This window comes from Raphanus sativus, chromosome 4 (assembly GCF_000801105.2).
Source record: "Raphanus sativus cultivar WK10039 chromosome 4, ASM80110v3, whole genome shotgun sequence".
Lineage (NCBI taxonomy): Eukaryota > Viridiplantae > Streptophyta > Magnoliopsida > Brassicales > Brassicaceae > Raphanus > Raphanus sativus.
In genome coordinates, this window is record NC_079514.1 from 39388740 (window position 1) to 39411838 (window position 23099).

General features: G+C 33.9%; 2 protein-coding genes across 3 annotated transcripts; one reads left to right on the forward strand and one right to left on the reverse strand.

The window, feature by feature from the left end:
- The first annotated feature begins 3550 nt into the window (after window positions 1-3550).
- LOC108832745 (uncharacterized) lies at window positions 3551-4546 on the forward strand. Its single transcript, XM_018606192.2, has one exon. The coding sequence runs from the start codon at window positions 3551-3553 to the stop codon at window positions 4544-4546; it is 996 nt and encodes a 331-aa protein (XP_018461694.2).
- A 6371-nt stretch (window positions 4547-10917) lies between these two features.
- LOC108854534 (BEL1-like homeodomain protein 1) lies at window positions 10918-14479 on the reverse strand. Of its 2 annotated transcripts, XM_018628126.2 has the most exons (7): window positions 14409-14479; window positions 14216-14293; window positions 14072-14120; window positions 12965-13836; window positions 12229-12617; window positions 12055-12115; window positions 10918-11980 (listed from the first exon to the last, which is right to left on the reverse strand). In XM_018628126.2, the coding sequence occupies exons 4-7, from the start codon at window positions 13769-13771 to the stop codon at window positions 11213-11215; spliced, it is 2025 nt and encodes a 674-aa protein (XP_018483628.1). In that variant the 5' UTR covers window positions 13772-13836; window positions 14072-14120; window positions 14216-14293; window positions 14409-14479; the 3' UTR covers window positions 10918-11212. The 2 variants fall into 2 exon arrangements, with proteins under 2 accessions (XP_018483628.1, XP_018483627.1); XM_018628125.2 differs by having other exon boundaries at window positions 14216-14468.
- Window positions 14480-23099: the final 8620 nt, after the last annotated feature.

The window sequence follows — 23099 nt, forward strand, 5'->3', positions numbered from 1 at the left end:
TATGTGGAATTTGATAGTTGGGTGAGATGAGGTTGAAACCGACGCTTAGGCCAAGATCATCACAAATCCAAAAGGAAGATATTGACAATTTATAAAGATATATAACATGTAGGAATTTGATAGTTGGGTGAGATGAGGTTGCAACCTCCACACCCGTCACAACCTCTATTTATTCATTCGTGTACCATGTTCCATAATATTGCATCTTTTGGAATTTTTGTATAAGTTTATTTATTTTTCTTCTCGAGTTTTTTTTTAAGAAGGATTATTCATCTCAAACTCTGAAAACTCTATATCTAATATGGTATAGTTTTTACCCGACCAATCCTTTCAACTGCATTAATCAATGAATCCAAAAGAAAGGGAGTAGAAAATGTTACCATGAGGAGAAACAAACACTGGAGAAATTTTGTTGTTTAACCAATTAGTAGAGATGAAACGCTCTTACACTAGTCATAGGGTTGCTTGTTCTGCTACTACGCATGTACATGCCGAAGTGAGTGTAGTTACAGCTGGTGAAACAACAATAGTGAATGGCGTGGCATACTACTTTAATGGAAGCATCATAAGAAGCAAAATCCTAACTGAATATACAGAGAGAGAAAAAACACAAGGACCGGACCTTTCGTTATTTTTTAGTTTTCTTAGATCTTTTTCGTTATTATATAAAACCTTGGGACTTGTTGTGCAAAAAAAGAAAAAAAAAGAAGCAAAAAAAATCTAAGGGATATCCACTGGAGTTGGCAGTTAGTTATGGGTAACAACAGTGATTGGCGTGCCATAGGCTATTCTACCGTCGTTTAACATTTCCATGGTTGCAGTTATAACTTATGGTGACCTTTACTTCTAATTAAGACAATGTTGGTTTGCTTTGATTGTTTCTTCGTTAGTTACCGACAAGACCTAATTAAGTGCATTAACGGTCCGTTGGACCCATATAAACTTATAACTCATAGATAATTATGTTCAACTTTTTTTCGTGATCTTCTTCAAAATTTGAATATTGACATCTCTCATTTAACCTTTTTCGTGATTTCATACTTACTTTGACATTATGTGACCTGGATCATGATATAATTGTAAACGGCTGTCTATTTAGGTGTCAAAGTCTAATAACAATATGGAAAAAGTTTGATTTTTATGAGAACAACCACAATATTAATTAGATATGTAGGATTTAAAATATACTATGGGCATATCAAGAAAAGTCGTGTTGTATGACTAAATGATAAAATCATATTGCACAATTAATCGAATCTCACTGATCAAAATTTTCAAATCCAAATCTGAACATCAAACTTCAATGTCTATTTGACAATTAGATAAAATAACAACAAATTTAAGATTTGGATATCTCAGTAGCAGAACGTTTTTTATAGAGGGGATTATGAGATAATACGCAGAACGTTTTTTATAGAGGGGATTATGAGATAATACGCATTGGGATGAAACTTCATAAAGCAACAATCGGCTAAGTAGAAGATCAATCAAATATACATATTATTACGGGGCCAAAATAAATCATATATTACGGCTGGATTCAAATCACTAGTGTGGAGCGTCAACAGCGTATGCCACAACTCACGCAAAATAACACGGTTTAAAAGATATTACCAATGTATCATGAATGATTGTGTATGCGTGTATGAAACTTTCTTAGAATAACAGAGTATAATATTTTATATTCATGCAAACTAGTTCACTAATTTATTCGACCACTCTTTAAGCAATTTAAATTAATAATATAATCTTACTTTACGACAAACATTTGCAATTGCTAGATACAATGCATCTAAAGATCTTGTAGCAATTTTAAATATATGGTTTTAGAATTCCTTTTTTTCTTTTTCATTATAAAGTTTTTCGAGATTTTCATGAAACGTCGCCGAGTATTCATTTATGTATATGAGATCTGTATTACATCATAATTTGTAGATACTAAGACTATACGGTAAGAGCACCCGCAACGCGGGGTACGTAGCTTTGTTTTCTAAAAAAAAATTAAAATATTGGCTTTTTTGGTTATCATGCTGTTACCAATCCAAAAAATTATAATACTCCTTCCCTTTCAATATAGTTGATGTTTTAAAAAGATAATTTTATTTTAAATTAGATGAAGTTTTGAGATTTTAAGGTTAACTTTAACTTTATTGGAAACTGTTCAACCAATTAGATTTTACTGTTTTTTTATTATTGGTTAATTGACTCTAAAGTAATATTTTTAAAATATTTTTTTTAGAAAAATCTAGTTTTCTTAATCTTTCTGCAAGAAGTCAAAACATCAAGTATTATAAAACAGAGGGAGTATAAAATTGATTTTAACTGTATTTTGTTACTGTGTCGTGGGTTTTACGACACATAATGGTCCATGATTAATTCATCTTTTTTATTGAGACAGGAAAAAACTAATAAAATAATTTAAAATTAAAATTAAAAATGGTAACGATAAAATAATAGTTTGGGAACACGATTGCAGGCGATCTAACTAAAATAATTGTGTAGAATGCAACATCGTGGGGACCAACAAGTCGGTTTAATTATCTGTAAATAAGCACCATGAGGCCCATGACTTCTGGTTCAGATATAAGAAATCAAATCAATCCGGTCACAGCTGGTTTGAACGGTATACATTCTGTAAGCGGAAGGGCTTAAAGTTCAAATTGATCTCAGTTTTTTTTTAAGTTGTATGATGTTGTAGAAGTCATTAAAAAGAAGTCATTAAATTGGGCCTCAACAAAGCGGTGATATTGTAAAAAATTTCGAAAGGAATAAAGGTTGTTGTTGTTAGATAATAAGTGATTATCCAAATAAGGATAATACTTATCCTTATGTTTTGTCTTCTTCTCTTTAGTCGGTGAAGTGACCGACTTCATCCTCTATATAAAGGATATTCCCCTCTCATTTTATATGACAACAACAAGAAGTTCAATAATCTCAATCCTCTCGTTTGTGACCAAACACAGAAACATACATAGAATAAATATTTATATATTCTCTATTTTATTAATTTACAACACGTTATCAGCACGACGAACTCTCTTATACCGACTGTTCTTAGACCAAGCAAGCGAGGTGATGTTTAAATTTATGTCTTAAATATATTTAATTTATTTAAATTTTTATTTATTATTCCGGAGTGAGAGGCTAGGCCTTCTCCGTTTATTTTCCGGGATGATAGGCGTTGCCTTCCCCGGCTGATCGTTAAGATAGGCTAGGCCTTCACGATCAGAGAAACACGTGGTAGGTTTTACCTCCGTGAATAAAAGGTTAAAAATGGAAGGCTAAGCCTCCTCGGACCTTGATTAAAAGAAAAGGTTAATATGGCCGACTATGTCGCCTCGAACCTTTGAAAATGATCAAATATGGAAGTCTAAGACTCCTGGATCATATGGTGGGCTGGACCCCCAATTTTATTTATGTTATTTAAATTTCTGCAATTTAATTTTACGCAATTTAATTTTTGCATTTATTTTATGCTTTTAATTTCTGCATTTAAATTATGCTTTTAATTCTCGTCTATATTATATTATTATTTTATGATACAGTAATCATGTCGAATTTGACAAAGCTCGAAATTAATGCCCTGGATATTACGGGAAATAATTATATGACCTGGGCAGTAGGTGCAAGAATGCACCTAAGAGGTAGCGGACTTTTGGAAACCATCGATAATACTAAAACGGTGTCGGATGAGAAAAAGGCTAAAGCCATGATATTTTTACGACACCACATACATGATGGTTTAAAAGATGAATATATTACGAAAGAGGATCCTGGGGACCTCTGGCAATCTCTTAAAGAGAGGTTTGATCACCAGAAGTATGTGATCTTACCAAAAGCCAAACACGAGTGGATCCATCTCCGGTTCCAGGACTATAAAAGTGTAAGTGAGTTTAATTCCGCTATGTTCGGAATTACTTCAAGGATGATGTTATGTGGAGAGAAAATAAGCGATTATGATATGATCGAGAAAACTCTCTCCACGTTCCATCCTGAAAATGTAGTCCTGCAGCAACAATACCGGGTGAATGGATTTAAGCGTTATTCGGAGTTGATGCAAATCCTCCTTGTAGCGGAGCAAAATAACCAACTCGTGTTGTTAAACCATCAAGCTCGTCCCACTGGATCTGCTCCATTCCCCGAAGTGAATGTTGCATCATCCAGTTATGATAATTGGAGAGGACGAGGACGTGGACGTGGTCGAGGTCGAAATCATGGTCGTGGGAGAGGACGAGGAAGAAGATTCCGTCCGTATGATGAAAGAAATAAAAAGGACTCCCAAGAAAATGAAAGGGGCCAGGATGATAAAAGGCAAACAGAAAAGGTTTGCTACAGATGTGGCATGAAAGGTCATTGGGTACGTACCTGTCGTACGCCAAGACACTTAGCCGATCTGTATAAAGAATCCCAGAAGGGAAAAGAGAAAAGTGGAGGTGAAACGAATTTCATCTCTGATGAACCCGGGTCATCCTTTCATGGTTTAAATGATGATACTCATCTCGACGTATCAGATTTTCTGGTTGAGCCAGAAAACATCGATGTGTGATTTAAGATCGATGTGATATAAGTCTACTGTATTATAGTATCGTTATCTTTTGTTTGTAAAATAGATGTTATGTTTCATGTTTCATGTTTCATATTTTATGTTTAATAATATATGTTTTATAAATATTTTAAATTCAGAAAGAATGCCAGACTTTGAGACTTTGGATGGAGATATGTGCTTGGCGGATAGTGCGTCAACGCACACAATAATTAAAGATAAAAAATATTTCTCCAGTCTCAAAATGAAAGATTACGCTGGAAGCGTAAGTACAATATCTGGTAATGCAAAGATTATTATGGGCTCTGGTAGAGCGAAATTTTCAATGCCAGGGGGAACAATATTTGAGATAAGTGATGCATTGTATTCCCCCGAGTCTCATAGAAACTTATTAAGTTTTAAGGATATCCGAAAGAATGGATATCATATTGAGACTATGAGTAAAGATGGCATTGAGTTTCTTTGCATTAAGTCCGAGAGGAAACATATATTGGAAGAGTTAAGAATGTTATCCTCTGGACTATATTGTACAAAAATAAATATGACCGAGTCCTATGCCGTGGTAAACATGAAGTTTACTGATACATTTAAAATCTGGCATGAGAGGCTAGGACATCCTGGTTCAGTCATGATGAGAAAGATAGTGCGAAACTCGAATGGCTATCCGTTGAAACACGGAAAAGTTTTGCAAACGGGCGAGTTTACATGTAAAGCATGTTCTCAAGGAAAGTTTATAACTCGGCCATCACCAGCAAAAGTAGGCAATGAATCACCAATATTTTTGGAAAGAATACATGGTGATATATGTGGGCCGATTCACCCACCTTGCGGGCCATTTAAGTATTTCATGGTATTGATTGACGCATCTACTAGATGGTCAAATGTGTGTCTTTTGACAACACGAAATACGGCTTTTGCAAAGTTCATTGCCCAGATAATAAAGCTGAGAACGCAGTTCTCAGAGTATGCCATTAAGAAAGTAAGGCTTGATAATGCTGGTGAGTTTACATCGCAAGCCTTTGATGATTATTGTATGTCAATGGGGATTGATGTAGAGCATCCAGTTCCCCATGTGCATACACAAAATGGCATGGCTGAGTCGTTGATAAAACGGTTGCAGTTGATTGCAAGACCGTTAGTCTTGAGAACAAAGCTCCCAATTTCTATATGGGGTCATGCTATTTTGCATGCAGCTGCACTAATTCGGTTGAGACCGAGTGCATATCACAAGTACTCCCCATCACAATTGGCATCTGGGCAAGAGCCAGATGTATCCCATCTCCGTGTTTTTGGGTGTGCGGTCTATGTTCCGATAGCTCCGCCACAAAGAACAAAAATGGGCCCACAAAGGAGATTGGGAATATATGTGGGTTATACGTCACCAAGTATAATAAGATATCTGGAACCAGTAACTGGTGATATGTTTACGGCAAGATTCGCCGATTGCCATTTTAATGAGGATGAATTTCCAGCATTAGGGGGAGGAATTAGAGAAATTCCTAAAGAGATTACTTGGTGTACACAGTCGTTGTTACACCTTGATCCCCCTACGAATCAAAGAGAGCTGGAAGTTCAGAAAATTGTGCATTTGCATAAATTGGCAAACCAGTTACCAGATGCGTTCACAGATACGAGAAGGGTGACGAAATCATATATACCCGCTGAAAATGTTCCATCAAGAGTTGTTGTTTCTGGGGAACAAACTGATGGAAACAAAATAAGTGAACCTGGGGTTCAGTTAAAGAGGGGGAGACCAGCGGGTTCAAAAGATAAAAATCCCCGAAAGAAAAAGAAATTGGTTGAACAAAGTGAAAAGGTTCCAGAAGAACCTGATATTGAAAAATGTCTGAAAGAAGGCATAGATGAAAAGGTTCAAGAAGAACCAATTAAAGATAAGGATCCAGATGACGAGGAGGGAACAGAAAAGTATGAGATTTCCATCAACTACGCCCTTGATCAAAAGTTATTGATCAGAAATAAAATAAAAGATGTTGATGGAACGTTCTCCTTTTCTGTGTCCAAAGAAATAGATCACGAAAGTGATGATCCCGATCCAAGGTCCATTTTAGAATGTCAGAAAAGACATGATTGGGAGGAGTGGAAGAAGGCCATTCAAATTGAATTACTCTCCCTGAATAAAAGGAATGTCTTTGGACCTATCGTCACAACGCCTGAGAATATAAGTCCTGTTGGGTATAAGTGGGTATTCGTGAGAAAAAGAAATGAAAAGAATGAAGTAACACGATATAAAGCCCGATTAGTAGCCCAAGGTTTTTCTCAGAGACCGGGAGTTGATTTTGAGGAAACGTATTCCCCGGTAATGGATGCAATTACGTTTAGATTTTTGATGAGCCTTACGGCGTCAAAAAATCTTGAAATGCATCTCATGGACGTTGTGACAGCTTATTTGTATGGATCGTTGGATAATGATATATATATGAGACTCCCTGAAGGATTGAAAATGCCAGGGGCATTGAAAGAAAAATCCAAGGAGGTTTGTTCGGTCAAATTACAGCGATCACTATACGGATTAAAGCAATCCGGACGCATGTGGTACAATCGCTTAAGTGACTATCTCTTGAGTAAAGGATATGTGAACAATGCGATATGTCCATGTGTTTTTGTTAAAAAATCGTCATCTGGCTTTGTGATCATCGCTGTATATGTAGATGACCTGAACATGATTGGAACTCAAAAGGAGGTTGATGATGCTCGAACTCATATGAAAGAGGAGTTCGAAATGAAAGATCTCGGTAAGACAAAGTTTTGTCTTGGGCTCCAGATAGAGCACCTCCGAGAAGGAATATTTGTGCATCAATCAAACTATACGAAAAGGTTATTGAAACGCTTTCGTATGGATCAAGCGACTCCTTTGAGTACTCCAATGGTTGGTAGATCTCTCAATGTTGAGAGTGATCCTTTTAGACCCTGCGAAGATAGCGAGAAGATATTAGGTCCTGAAGTACCTTATATGAGTGCTATCGGTGGGCTATTATACCTGGCAAACTGTACCAGGCCTGATATTGCTTTTGCAACTAATCTCTTAGCAAGATATAGCTCTGCTCCTACTCACAGGCATTGGAACGGAATAAAACATTTATTCCGTTATTTACAAGGTACAGTTGATTTAGGGTTAATGTATATTAGAAAACCCGAGTTTGGTATGGTCGGTTTTGCAGATGCAGGATATTTATCAGATCCTCATAAGGCTCGATCGCAAACCGGTTATGTTTTCACAATTGGTGGAACCGCGATCTCTTGGCGGTCCCAAAAACAAACTCTGGTTGCAACATCTTCGAATCATGCAGAGACTATTGCGCTTCACGAAGCATGTCGAGAATGTGTGTGGCTGAGATCAATGAGTCACCACATACAAGATTCAAGCGGAATAATTAACAAGAAAGAGCCGACGAAAGTTTTTGAAGATAACTCGGCTTGCGTCGCTCAACTCAAAGAAGGCTATATCAAGAGCGACAGAACGAAGCACATCCCTCCAAGATTTTTCTCGTACATTCGGGAGCTCGAGAAAAATAAAGAAGTGGACATCGAATATGTACGGTCATGCGACAATCCGGCTGACTTGTTCACCAAGTCTCTTCCGACTACAACATTCCGGAAACACGTCGACGGTATCGGGATGCGGCGTTTGCGTGACTTATGAAGAAAAAGCTATGTCCATTACTTTCAGGGAGAGATTATGTCAGTGTACTCTTTTTCCCTTGTTATGGTTTTTATCCCATTGGGTTTTTCCATGATTAGGTTTTTAACGAGGCACTACGTAATACAAAATGGATAATCAAGGAGGAGTGTTAGATAATAAGTGATTATCCAAATAAGGATAATACTTATCCTTATGTTTTGTCTTCTTCTCTTTAGTCGGTGAAGTGACCGACTTCATCCTCTATATAAAGGATATTCCCCTCTCATTTTATATGACAACAACAAGAAGTTCAATAATCTCAATCCTCTCGTTTGTGACCAAACACAGAAACATACATAGAATAAATATTTATATATTCTCTATTTTATTAATTTACAACAGTTGTGTGTTTGTCTTTCTTTACAGGTCGGTTGAGTTATTTTTTGTATTTGTAAGTATTTTCTCATCTGACTTGATGAATTGGGCCGGGCTAAAATGCTCAACCATTGTAAACAATTTCTTTTGCTTCATGTGCCTCACGTTTCTGGATAGACAAAGTTCGCGAATGCGAGATTTGATACTCAAGCATGGATGACATATTGCTCTCATTTGAATGCATGATTCATGGTGTCGATGAGGTTGGGAGAGCAAAAATATTTGAAGGAATTCATTTTTCACGTATGCTAAGAGAAACTATTTATACCACATTTTACAAATGTTTGTCATCTTAATTGATAATTGTATTTTTATATGATTTTATAACTAAATTGAAGTTCCAAAAATTCGTAAAATATTATTTTCTGAGCTTCTGAAAATTATTTTAAATTAGGAAAAAATAAAAACGGTGATACATGTAACAATTGTTTAGATTTTTACATATTATTCATCTGTTTCAAATTAATTTATGTTTTAGAGAAAAATATTTTTTTCAAAAAGATATATTTTTATATTTTCTATTTACTTTTTAGTAATAAAAGTAAATTGTAAATTTCTAAGAAATTAATTGTGTTTTTTATATTTTTATTAGCTAAACTTTATGTGAAATAGTTTATCATAAAATAATATATTTATAATTAAATTTGAAGATATTTTTAATATGTGTAAAAAATTGTAAACATATATTTTTGAAAAGAATAAAAAAATATATAACCAATTGACTGAATTACGGTCTAAATTCTGAATTTGTTTTGAGTATTTTATTTTAAGTGTAAATTTATATTATTTCATTTGAATATCTCTCCAACACATATCCACTTCTAAAGAAAATAAGTTTTCAAGTTCTGTACACATTACTACTAAAAAAATAAAAAATTTCAGGTTGTGCACACATTCCTGATGAGTTTCATTCCCTAAATCTAATAGTAAATGTTTTCATCAATATAACTTCAAAAACGCAGAATTCATAGGTAATTTGAGTTGTAATAGATCTAGTTGATGCTAAGATTATTGAAAGTATACCATTGTGTATAATTCAGCTGATCGATGAAGACGACTAGCATTTTACTAAAAATGGAAAACACACGGCCAAATCTGGTTATGGTTGCTCTATGTGTATGGTATAAATGTCACTCTTTAAAGGTTTTTTCTTGGAAAATATGGTACCCACCTAAGATTAGTCTTGGGCTGTTTATCAGTAAAAAAAATCTGCAGGCAAAAAAATACAAAGAAATGCACAATGTACATGAAGAAAGTTCAACAAATCATGTTTATGAGTGTTTTCCATCTGTCCAAACATGGACTCTTTCAGTTATTCTCTTGATTTCAGATTTTTTTTTTTACACTTGGTTTTTACAAGTATGGATTAGTTATACTGGAGAATCATATATCCTAAGGGTAACCACTAGTTTGCATGGATTTTATGGTATATAATAACGAAATAATAAGATTTTTAGAAATATTGACATTAACCCTAGAGATACCTTTCAACTGACAGAAACAAAAACAACTCTTTAGAATGAAGCACATGAAGCAATAACACAATATGTCACTTATTTTAGGGAAATAATAAGATCTTTAGCAATATTGACATTGACCCTAGAGATACCATTCAACTAATAGAAATAGAAGCAACTCTTTGGAATGAAGCACATAAAACAATAACACAATGTGACTCATTTTAGGAAATCAGTAACATTACTTCAAATACTAGCGCGATAGTGTTTTACGGCTGGTTTATAAAAAAAATGAAAATTTTACTCAAAACAAGATTGATATACTATTTTAAAAGGTTTTAATAGGTTAATGGAGACAAAGAATACGAAAGAAAATCTTGCATCCCTTTATTCGGAAATAGAAGTTTTTATCTGGACAATTGAATGTATGAGAAATTTATAATATTTTACGTAATGTATGCATTTATTTTTAATTGGTAAAAATAATTTTAGAACTATAAGAATGATTTGCTTTTACAACGTATTTAGAAAATATTCGCATGCTCAAGCAAAACTTTAATAATTTAGAGTTTATACATATTGTAAACAAAGAATAGAAAAATTGACAATCTAGCATGCAATATTTAGAAATAACTGTCTTTTGTCATCTACATGGATTCAAAGTTATCAATTTTGTTTGAATAGTCTTAATTGAGTCTTTTTGTTGATGACAAACAAAATATTGATGAACTCGTACAGTTGAGACTTTTTCTTGTCCTTTTGGGTCAAACATGCAGCTTAGATCTATTTCTATGGCTGTTTTAAATAAGAGATATACTCTGTAATCATCATAGCATATTAGATAACTCAGACTACTATCTTATTATTACAACAAAAAAAGTAAAAATATATGTTGGTATACACCCAAAAGCAAGCTATTACACGTAACTAATCCCATATACATATAACTCTATCCATCCCCCAATAAAAATCGAAAAAAAAAAACAAATTACAAAAAACGATATACAAGCGTCGGCCATATATATAACCAAAGACTAAAATTAAATTTTGTTCTTTGTTTTGGTTCAATGGTATAAGAAAAACTATATACTAATTTGAGTACTAATGTATAAATAACCTTTGTTGGTTGCTCATGGTTTAAGCAACGAAGTCAGGCAATAACTGAGCCACATATCTCTTCTGATTCTGTATGTTCATACCATTGTAAGCAGCGGCAGCAGCAGCTGATGAATGCACGGTTGTGGCCGAGCCTCCGCCACCGTTTAAGCCGGCGGCTCCATAATCATCTGTTTCTCCTATTTTCACTCTTCTCCCTATCGGAATCCCATGGTGTGTCTGCATGAAACCTTGATGATGCGTGGATGACAAACTATCACAGTGAGGTAACCCTAACGTGAGCGACACACCATTGTTGTTCCCTGAATACCTTTGTGCTAAGAGCTCCTGGTCCGAGACAGCTACGTCGAACCTTGACATGTCATCCATTTGGTATTGTCCGAAGTTCCCCATGAAAGGGTACCCACCGTCTGATCTTAGCCCTTGCCTTTCTTCTAAAATTTTCATTGTTAGCTTCTCGTTCGAGCTGAAGTCCGCATTTATAGGCTGCATCATTGTCTCTTCGCTTGTTCTTAGCCTCTTGGGACTTCCTTGCATTCCGGTGACGCCCTCTAAGTCACCGTTGTGATTGGTATTCAGATGGTAATTGTCAGCGCCTCCTCCTCCCATGGGGCTCTTCTCTTGGTTACTTGTTGATTTAGAGGCAGAATCTTCGTTGTTTTGATCGAAATTAGGTGTCTTCTCCATGGATCCCATGTTCTTTCCCTGCTCCTTCATCTCCTCCGTGTACATCTCTTCCACCATCGGCTTCCATAGCCGAACTCTAGCGTTTATAAACCAGTTCGATACCTAATAAAATAAAAAAATAAATTCGCATATAAAAATACGTTTCCCCTAATTAGCACACTATGAAGTGTACGTACCTGGCTCCTAGTGAGTCCTGTTTGCTTGGCAAGCATGTGCTTGTCCGAATCCTTAGGGTATCTATAATGTAAACAAATACGAGACTTAGTTTGTATATAAGTGAAAATGAATTAGATGTATATAGATTTTTTTTTTTGCTAAGAATGTGTATATATGTTGTGAGGGTTACTTACGGGTGAAGAAAGTGTTCGAAGAGCCAAGCACGGAGGACTGAGACAGCTCGTTCGGGGAGACCACGTTGAGGTCTCCAAGCATTATTGGTAGGATGCTGAATCATACCAAGTTGCTGAAGAGCTCTCTGCTGTCTCAAGTGATGGTCTACGAACTTGAGCCTTGACCCTTCAAGCCGCCCAACACCAGAGACAGAATCTTCCTCCCCAAGGCTCTTATTGGCCGCTTTTATCTGACCAGCGATCGCTTCTTTCAAGCACCGGAACTGTCTTGATATGGTCTTCAGTGCAAGTGACGTGTATGACTTCGCGGAACCTATTCCTGCTGCTTGCTCGAACGACGAGATCACCATCTGCATCTGTTGGTGATACTGTCTGTATCTCTGCTCCACCTATGCCCAAGCAATAACATCACATGAGGTTCATGAATCATCAACAATTGGTTTAAAGTTTAAATCTATATAATTGAGGGTCTATATGTAATCTATAAAAACTATTAGTCTTTCAAAAATAAAGAAAAAGAAAATTTATATTCATTGATCCATTTAGAAATTGTTTATTTGAGACCAGAAAAAAGTAAGAAAAATTATAAATATAATATGAAGTGATAATGACTCAAAATCTTAAGGATAGCTTTTTGAAGTCCACTTCATGTGTGATATATAAGAGATCACTCTCGGTATAGGTTAGATTGTATATAATAACGTAACGTATGCATATGGAGTGTTTTTGTTGTTACCTCGTGAAGCATACTACTAAGCTTTGCTTTCTTCATCTGTATTTCCTGCCTCTCAGCCGTTCCTAGCTCCACCGTACGTTTCCCGGAAGCTTCTCCTCCTCCACCAGAACCTTCTCCACCGCCGGTGGAGGATTCTCCGACAGCTTTATTATCAGTTCCACTGGTCCCTTTCTTCGATGAGAAGAGTTGGGATTTAGTATTGATGTCATTAGAATCAGCGTTGACTACTTCATCTAAAAGCTCTTGCGCTGCCTTCAAGTACTTAGAGCTCACGAGATTCGCTATCCCGTTTGTTACCCCCGATCCTGTAGAGCCTGGTCCGACCCGCATATCTTCTCCTGGTCCGGACCCGAACCCGACGTGATGGAGAGTATGGTGCTGTTGTTGTTGCTGCTGTTGAGACGAGAGACTCAAAGACAGGCCTCGCTGGGCGCGTGGAGTCTCACACGCGGCTTGCTGGTGAGTGGGATCCACTTGGTGGCTGTTGTAGAGGCTGTACTGCACGCGCGGAGGGTAACCATGAAGCACAGAGATATTGTCGGCGGCTGTAATGGAAGCAGCTTCATGGCCCGAGAGTGGGATTCCTACGAACTGCTGGCTCGCGTTTTGGGGCGGCGCGTGAGAATCGAGGAAGACAAAACTGTTGTTGTTGTTTGCGTTGTTGTTGCTATTATTGTTGTTGTTTGAGTCGTCTTCTTGTTGAGCGTATTGAACGTAGGTTGTTGGATTCATGAGGATCAACGTCTGTAAACCACCATCAGGTCCGGCTGAGATCTCCGATGGGTTTCCGTGGAAGTAGGCGGCCATCTTGTTAATATATACTTGTTACTCACGAATGAAAAGGTGACGTTTCTTGATCTTCTTTCACCAAGCTGATTGGTCAAAGAAACAAACAAAAAAAAACACCATAAGTTCATAAAGATCCTTATATATATATACACACTTGAAAGAAAAGAAAGAACGAGCGATCCCATCAAGAACAAAAAGAAGAGACGAATTATAGATATGGAAAATTAAGACATAATCATGATTGAAAATAATATAATAAAATAATAGAGTTAAGGGGCAAACTGAAATGATATAAAATAGAAAAGAAAGATGAAGAACCTGGATTGATAGAGATCTGATGATGCACGTGTTTCATGATCATCTCAAGCTGCAAAAGGAAAGTTACAATAGAGCATTTGTATCAAAGAGAAAGAGGGAGAGAGACAGAGTTACTCACACACGAATATGCACTTATATACATACCTATGTTTTATGGAGATGTGTGTGTGATTGCTATGTGAGTTTGGTCTCTGTGTCAGACTCAAAGATCTCTCTGCAACTCTTTTCTCACTCAAAGGGGAAATATAAAATATATTTAAAAAGCTGAAAGATGAATGTATATTATACTATTAGAGAGAGAGAGAGAGGATAAAAGAAAAGGAGAGATAAAAGATACCCATCTTTTCCTTCACTCATTAATCTTCCCACAGTCTTAGTACGCCACCATCTTCCTTCTCTATTTTTTTTTTCTTCTTTTGTGTCATGGTCGGTATATCTTATAGCCAAAACGTTTTATTATGTTTCTTCTTTCATTTCATGACATTAACTAAATTTTAAGACATGAAGTCACTATGTAAATTTAGTGTAGTATTGTCAGAACTTGATTTCAACGCATATTGATACTGAATTACTGATACTTGTATAAGTTATGTATTCACAAATTAAAATTAAGATTCTGTTGTGTTTACAGCTTTATGTTGGCCACCGGCTAATTTAATATTATGTTTAGTTTAATAAATAAATGGACATTCCAATCCAACCATGTTGGAATTTATTTTTTAGATAGCAAAAGTTAATTGATAAAATATGTGAGTTTCCTGATACTTACCGAATAAATTGGCTACTAGAAAGTTTCCACAATCTGTAAATTATATATTTTTAATATGTTAAATTAACTATATTTGAGTATAAAATGGACTATGCTTAATTTTGAAAGATCTCTGAAAGACTAGAGCCATTGATTTCACATCTTTAACAACAACAAAATAACAATATATATATAATATATATATATATAAATAATTACTTATTTAATAAGTAGCATAGAATTCTTGCATAATGTATATATTTTAAAGAAAAATCTGTATTTCGTTTTTTTTTTCCAAAACGTTTTACCACACACTATGTTGTAATAACAGTCGATATTCAGAATGATTACTGTCTAAGCACGTTGATATAAAATATCCATACGAAGGCAGGCATGATAAAATATGTTTTTAATATTTAATTTCAAATACTTCTGTATATGATTGTTTATTTCTAGTATTAAACTTCTCTCTCTTGCTTTTTCTCTGTCTTCTCTCTGGCAGCATTCGCCGTTGAACTTTCGTCTCCGGCCGGCGATTCCGGCTTTTTTAGCCGCCGTCGGTCCGACTTCCTTCTTAACTTTCTCTTTTTCTTAGTTTTTTCTTTGCTTTTTCTTAGATTACGGTCATGCACCTTCTTCTCCGGTGGTGGTTCGTCTTAGATCTTCCGGAACACGGTGGTTTTCGCTCCGTTCGTCGCCGGCGTTTGTCTAAGGGGCTGTACCGTTTCCGTCTTCGGTATTGGTCACCGGCTTCTGTCTCCCAAGGATGTGTTTGAGCTGAGAGTAGGGTGAAGTATTATGGTGGTTGGTGGCTGATTTCGGAGGAGCTCTCGGCGGTGCCGGTGACAACTCTCTGAAGATCGAGCCGATGTTGCATGTCGACGAATCATGTACCTCCAATATTTATCGTTGGAGGTGGCTTCGGCGACCGTTTGGTCTTGTCCCGGTGATTCCGGTGGATCTGGTTCTATTTGATTCAGTGTCGGCTTCTGGTTGGGATGAAGTTGGTGACTTATTATTCCGGTGATGATGCGGCTGCTGCCCCGACGGCGAGCTCTAGCCGATCAAGACGACAACTCTCTGGTTTCCGCCACGCATCTCTTCGGGGGTTGTGGAGTCAACACGTGAAGGATGAGTTGGGTGGAAGCGGTGGTGTTGTTGGGCTCGGGTTTTCATTGGGCTTGAGCGGTTATGTTTGTTTTCGTGGGGCTTTCGTTTTGTTTAATGGGTCTTGTTTGGACCTTGTGTAATATAACTTTTGGTCTTATTAATAATATTCAGATGGTAAAAAAAAAATGTTTACTTCTAATATTCAGTTTAGCATACATGCCAGTAAATCATAATATCAATTTTACCAAAAGAAAATTCATATATCAAATTTCAAAAAAAAATTTCAGCTTCACAGACACATATATATACATTTTCTTACACGCACATATATATACATATATAATCTTACAAGGGTTTAGAATTAGTGTACGTGCAAATGGATTAAAAACAGAGGAACTTGTATGATATGACCTTGGCCTTTTATGTATTGACCAGGTAATGAACCCACATATCCTAACAACCAAACACCCTTATTTAGATATTTATACACTATATTTTTTTTATATAGAGGAAATCATTATTATCGCATCAAGACATAGTGATATGTATGTCGTGTCCAATTTAGAATCATATAACTTTTCTTATTTTAATATTATATTTATGTTTCTAATAAAAAGAAATCCAACACGCATCTCAATCCAAATCTTTCTTTACTGATATAACTACAATCTGGAAATTAAAATATTCTTGGGATCACAATACTTGCCGACTTTTATCATCTAGTAAGTTCGGACTGTACACTAAAGATGGCAAATAAATCTGAACTGGAAAATTTGTAAAGAATATACCAAAATTTGTAATGTTTTTGCAACCAAGTACACATCCTAAATTTTCTTTAGCAAATTTACTAAGATGTTTCTGTTTCTTTTTTTTGGTCGACTACTAAGATGTTTCTGTTTATCAAATAAACATAAAACCTATCTGTTTCATTGGTGATAATATAAAAAACGCGTCAACAATGTGATATTCCAGTGACTGAAATAAATTTGTTTGTAAAAGTCCTACCGTTTGATATAACAACAAAAAAGCGCAATTTATATTTTTTTAGAAAATAAATATGTCTATTATTCAACAGCGAGAAAGATCAATGAACAAAGTTTTCTTTTAACTGAGATTTAAGATCAATGAGAAAAGCTTTGTTCTTGTACGTTGGACATTGCCTATAAAAACGATTTTTTTTTAAAGAAAAAGAGAGAAACGATGATCTTTTTCTTGTTTTTGTTCTTAGGTGAGTAAAAAATTAATGGATTAACTTTCCCTTTTACTTATAATTAATTTTCATTCTATCTCTTTGTTCTCTGACTGTTTTAATTAAGCTAAGAGTTACCCGCCAAGAATATATAAATCAGGAATATATTAATATTTTAATGTACATAAGGGGATTAGAGAAATTGAAATACGAAAAGTGAAGTGTGTCAGAAGATCCAAACAGCACAAAAACGAGGAAACGTCTCCTTCTGCAGAAAACCTATAGTATTCAATTACACAAAAATCTAAATTATTGAGAAAGAGAGAAAGAAGATGATAACGATAATGATAACGAAGCATGATGGAATAATGGCCCCACTTAAATAAATTCATTTCAAACCACGTAGTGCAGTTGTATTTTGTAGTGAATATATTAGTAAAGTGTTGACCAAAAAAAAGAAGAATATATTAGTACTGTAATGTGTCTAAATTTAAATTACTGGAATATCGTATTTTTAAATCAGATTTGTTTATATTAAGCAATTTTTGAATTCATATGAAGATATCATAAAGTATTTGCAGCTGATTTTATTCGTAAACTAAGACAATAGATTAGTGAAGATTTCTAAATAGTGAATATGAAAAACTAAATTATTAATTGTATAAATTGTTAGCACTTGTACGTAGACAAATTTAAGCATCTACTTGAACTTGTTCACTGTTTATCTGTGTGAATTCACTTATTTTGAAACATAAAATTAGAATAGTTTTTTGCTGGTAAATAGTAAGATTTTTAATGCTACTATATTTCTATAATTTTTTCTTAAAGAATTTTTTTACATAAATTTATCTGATCATACCATATTCCTTTAAGTTAGCAACTATTTTTAATTATAATCAAATAACAATAATAATATAACGCCCTTTTAAAAAAAACAATAATAATATGACCTCCTGTAAAGTTAAACCCTCCAATGAAAATGTAACACGCCAGCTTAATTAGTAGAAAGTTCGGAAATCTTTTATAATCACAGATTCAGAATCAGTAAAATTGATTAACTAAACATGGTAATGTATGTCTAACCTGTTAAGTTTTGGTCTGATGGTTTTAATATGTTCGACACATGAGATTGGTAACTATATTATGTATGAATAATTACTTTTCAGTGGCGCAATGCTGTAACTATTTGACAAAAAAACGAGAAAAATATCCCACATCTATATACCAATATTCAACAACCATAGTATTGTAATTTATTGCCTAATATGTAACTATATGAGTCCTAGTGTATTTAACTTTTCCTTGAAACCCAGAATTTATAAAGTGAACAAAATAATCCTTTCAGTTCAGTTTAGGAATGGTTGCATATGGTAACCTTGTTTTGCTGATTATAAAATTTACATACATTTCAACTCAAAACTGACTGATAATATTTATAATGGGTTTTATCATAGTATCTTCTAACTTTTATGTAGGAAACTAATAGACAATTTCGTTTACAAAAAAAAAATAGACAATTTCGAAATGGTGATCATCAGTATATCTCAAACTGAATTTTACTAGACCGACAAATAAATTAACCACATTTGAATTACCAAATCTAATCATGTCACCACTCAACCTACATTACAAGTTTAATAAAACTTCAACATAAAATAGATTAACAATGACTAAATCAATATACATGGCCGGTTCCGAGCCACTCAAACTCCTAAATTTTTGAAAGATATTATATAGACATAAATTCCCAAATTCATAAATAATTTATTTTAAATTCCTAAATTATTGAATTATCTCTTTATTCGTTTACAGCATTCAAAATCTCAGGACCGACTTTGTCAATATATATCATATGTTAATGTTATGAGCCTATAAGATATTCGGTCTCTGCTAATTCTCGGTTCTAACTTTCGATCTTAAACCCTAACATTTTTCATCTCTAGCACAACAATTCACATAGCCAACTCTTATCATGTTTGAATTGTAGTGGAAGTAATACCATAATTATGTACTGTATTAAATGAATAGTCAAACGGTTACTAGTAAAAAAGATGGAGTAGTGGTGGTGGAAGACATCACTAATTACAACTATCTCTTTGAAAATTGTTTAATGTAATTTTTAATCCTTTCCGCAGGTTATTGTCAAGATTTTTACAGTTTATGCGAAAGTACTTGCAAAATCTTGCGATAGCACTATTTGTGATTTTGCCACTAGCTAGTGGCATACTTATCTCTCTTACTTTTTGGATAAAAGACCACATAACTTTGTCATAATATAGGACTGATCATTTTACCGTAATGCCACAAATTCTTACATGCACTTTAAGATTGTGCAACAATATTGCCACGAACTTTGCAACAAAATTCACAGTAGTCACATTTGCATTATTTTAAAATAGATTTGCTAAAATTATTGGTGCGTGTGTGTGATATGTGAAGATAAAATATCACAGTTATAAAAAAAAATCTACGTACGTACATACGTAGCCATGGATCTACATAGCCTACACATGTTTACGATTGCTAATCCATCACATAAAATTGCACATATATATACATGTGAAAATATCTGAAATTTATCACGAATTTATCTCAAGCGTCCATTTGCAATAATCACATAATTACCATCACAAAAGTATTTTTACTACTAATGTTAACTTAGAAATTTAAACTGTATTTTTATTATAAGCATAAAATTTCATAAAATATACATCATTGTTTTCAGTCATTTGTATATCACCGATATAATTGGTTGCAAGACAAGGTAATAAAATCCAGTGTCCAAGTTCACAATAAAACCACTACGTATAGGTCTCGATTAATTAATAGCTTTTTGTTGGTATTTCAACGATTTACTACAATATTTTTTAAAGATTTTAGCTTTTACAAAATTTCAAGAGAAATCAGAAAATTGTACTGCAAAGTGAAAGCTCATCCCCCTGTGAAGGAAAATACGTATATCCTAAATTAAAACTGTACAACCTTTTGAATGAAAAGGATGTTTTATTCCAATTACTAAGACTCTCAGGCTCTCAGCCTCCATATATATATGCATTTGAGTTACCAACGCACTATCATATTCATTCATGTATACCTTATTTAGCAAGTTAAGCACTACAAATTATATAACAAATCACTACATTATCCATTTCAATGACTCTGTGTCCCAGCCTTGTTTTTGCTGTGTGCGACGTTGATTTAGTATATTAGTCTGATTATGAGATAGTAATTAGTCATTGGTTTAAACATTGATCTTCTCTAATAAACTACTCACTTACGTACTTGTCACTATATTTTATTGGGTTGGGGTGTTCTCAAAAAACTTCAAAACTGTAGCCACATCCAGATTGCACGCACGATGTTGTAATATTAAAAGTAACTTTTTCAAATATGAAGAAAATTATTTGAAATATATAATTAAACAATTCGAAGTTGCATGGAGAAACTAGATTTATGTTACTAATGATTTATTCTAAACCGCAACTTAAGCTTTTTTAGAAATGATAAACCGAGATTTTAATTTTAATTTTAATTTTGAGTTTCTTAACCGCAACTTAAGCTTTTTTAGAAATGATAAACCGGGATTTTAATTTTAATTTTGAGTTTCTTAAAATAACTAATAAAATTGATCTGATTTTGAGTTTTAATTAGATGAGTCAGTTTAACCTAATTGATACTTTAAGCCTTTGGTTTGATGGGAGTTGTAAAACAGATAAGCTGTTATATCAATCAAGCTAATGGCCTTTTAATGACCCCTTAATAGACAATAATTGAGACCTTGGTTTTCTATTTATTTCCTAAGACAAACTTTATGTTAATATTTAAGATTAAAAAAACGTTAATAATGTAGTTGAGCAACTCGATTTTATGCGAATAATTATCTCCGATGAATCAGTGGCGGAGGCAAAATATAATTTTGTTGGGGGGATCTATATATATCAAACTAAATATTTACAGTGGGGGAAAAAGATTAGGCTTAATAATTTGCACTACTTTCTTAAATCTTGCTGGGTTCAATGACCCTAACTTGTTCCATGTGGTTCCACCACTGGCACGAACATTGATCAAGTAGCAAAAACTTGTTCATCAAACTGTAACATTGGATCTGAACTTTAATTTAGACAAAAGTAGGAAATTTTCTAAAATAGCATTATTTAGATTTTTGTTCTAGGCTTAACCCAGTAAATCTAAACTTCTAGACAAACTCAAGCTAATTAAAACAATATCCTTATACATAATATACGTATTCACCGTTCTACTTCTTTTTGATACATACAGTTCTACTTTTTATTCCGTTTGGAACTGTTATTCTATTAAATAATATAGACAAACCTAAATAATTGATGATTTCAATTTTGAAAGAAATTTTTATCAATCTAAATAACTTGGTTTAGTTTGATTTTAAACCGAACAGAACTCAAATTCAATGTATTTATTTAATTAGACTAACTTAATATATTAATAACATTAAATATAAAAAATATTTAAAATCTAATTTTTTTTACTTATCTCTTTTAGATAAATAAAAGAAACACAACCAAAAATAAAATATATTATCTACTATATAATAAAAACCCAAAAATTATTTGTGATAATTATATTAGATTTAAAGTTAATGATTTAGTATTAGTGAACTTATATCTTTTATATATACTTTATTGTGATATTTGATGATTACGTCTAAATACAACAATTGCTAATATTAAATGATGATTTTTTTTTTATTTTACAAATTTACTTTTCATAACTGAATTAAAATTACAACTGAATCAAACACAAACCAACCCAAACTCCAACTAAATCGCATATAAGCTACATCAAACTAGTTTTGGTTAATTTTAGTTGAAGTTTGATCTTAATTAAAGTTCTTTTAAGAACTAGATTAATCAAACCAAACCAAAACAAAACAAACCAAACCAAACCCAAAATAAAATTGAAATATCCCACCCCATACTTCTTACAATACAAATTTTTAGATCAACAATTAAATTTAAGCGGTTTTCACCTACTTATTTCGTTTTAAACTACAAATCTAATCATCCATAACTAAATTAGGTTTAGAGAAAAACTCCATGATTCAGAGAAGACCACGAGGCATCCATAACAAATATTATACTAAAGAAATCGAGATTTGTAACAAGTATAAAGACTTTCCTCGGCTCATTAAATTCTTTTCAAAGAACATTCAAAATTTGATTACACAAATGCAGCCAACCAAAAGAATCTAATAGAAACCTAACAAGTTTACAACCTAATAAATCTCGATCACACATTTTCTTCATTCTTATCGATTTCAAATAGAAAAAAAAAAAGATCGAACGGAATATTTATTTACTCCGACTTTGAAAAGAGAAAAAAAGAAAAAAGAAAAAAGAGGACCCATACGTGTTGGTTCCCACGTGCCAAACGCACGAAGAACTTCCCCTCTCTTAATTAAAGAAAGAGAAGCCTGGGAGCTGTGGAGTTGACGCGTGTACAGTAACATGGACCCCGCACGTGCTGGCTCCTTCTCCTCCCTAACATTTCCAATTTTTTTTAAAAATGTTACAGTATTTCTTTAGAAAATATTTTAAGCGAAGAAGATTCGTCCTCGAGCGTGGGACCCACAACCTAATCAAAACTCTTCCCGCTTTTTCAATCCTTTATAGGGGTCGTGTAGCTCCACAAATTGAAGGGTCCCACGTGTCCCCCTTAAGTCAAGAAAGCAGCCAATCCTACTCTTGTGACATTTTTCCACGGCTCTTTATCTCTGCTTACCTTTATACATTTATTTTGTTCATTTACTCCAGCGACTCCATTTTATTAATGAAATTTCCCACTTTGATATCCCTTGTTTTTTTCTCATCTACATAAATATTTTAAGTGTAAACACTTCCGTTTATTTTTTGTAAAAATCATTGTCGGATATTCTTGTAAGTATATGTAAATGTAATAAGTTTTTTTTAACATGAAAGAATTTGGACGATACCCTAGTTTTTTTA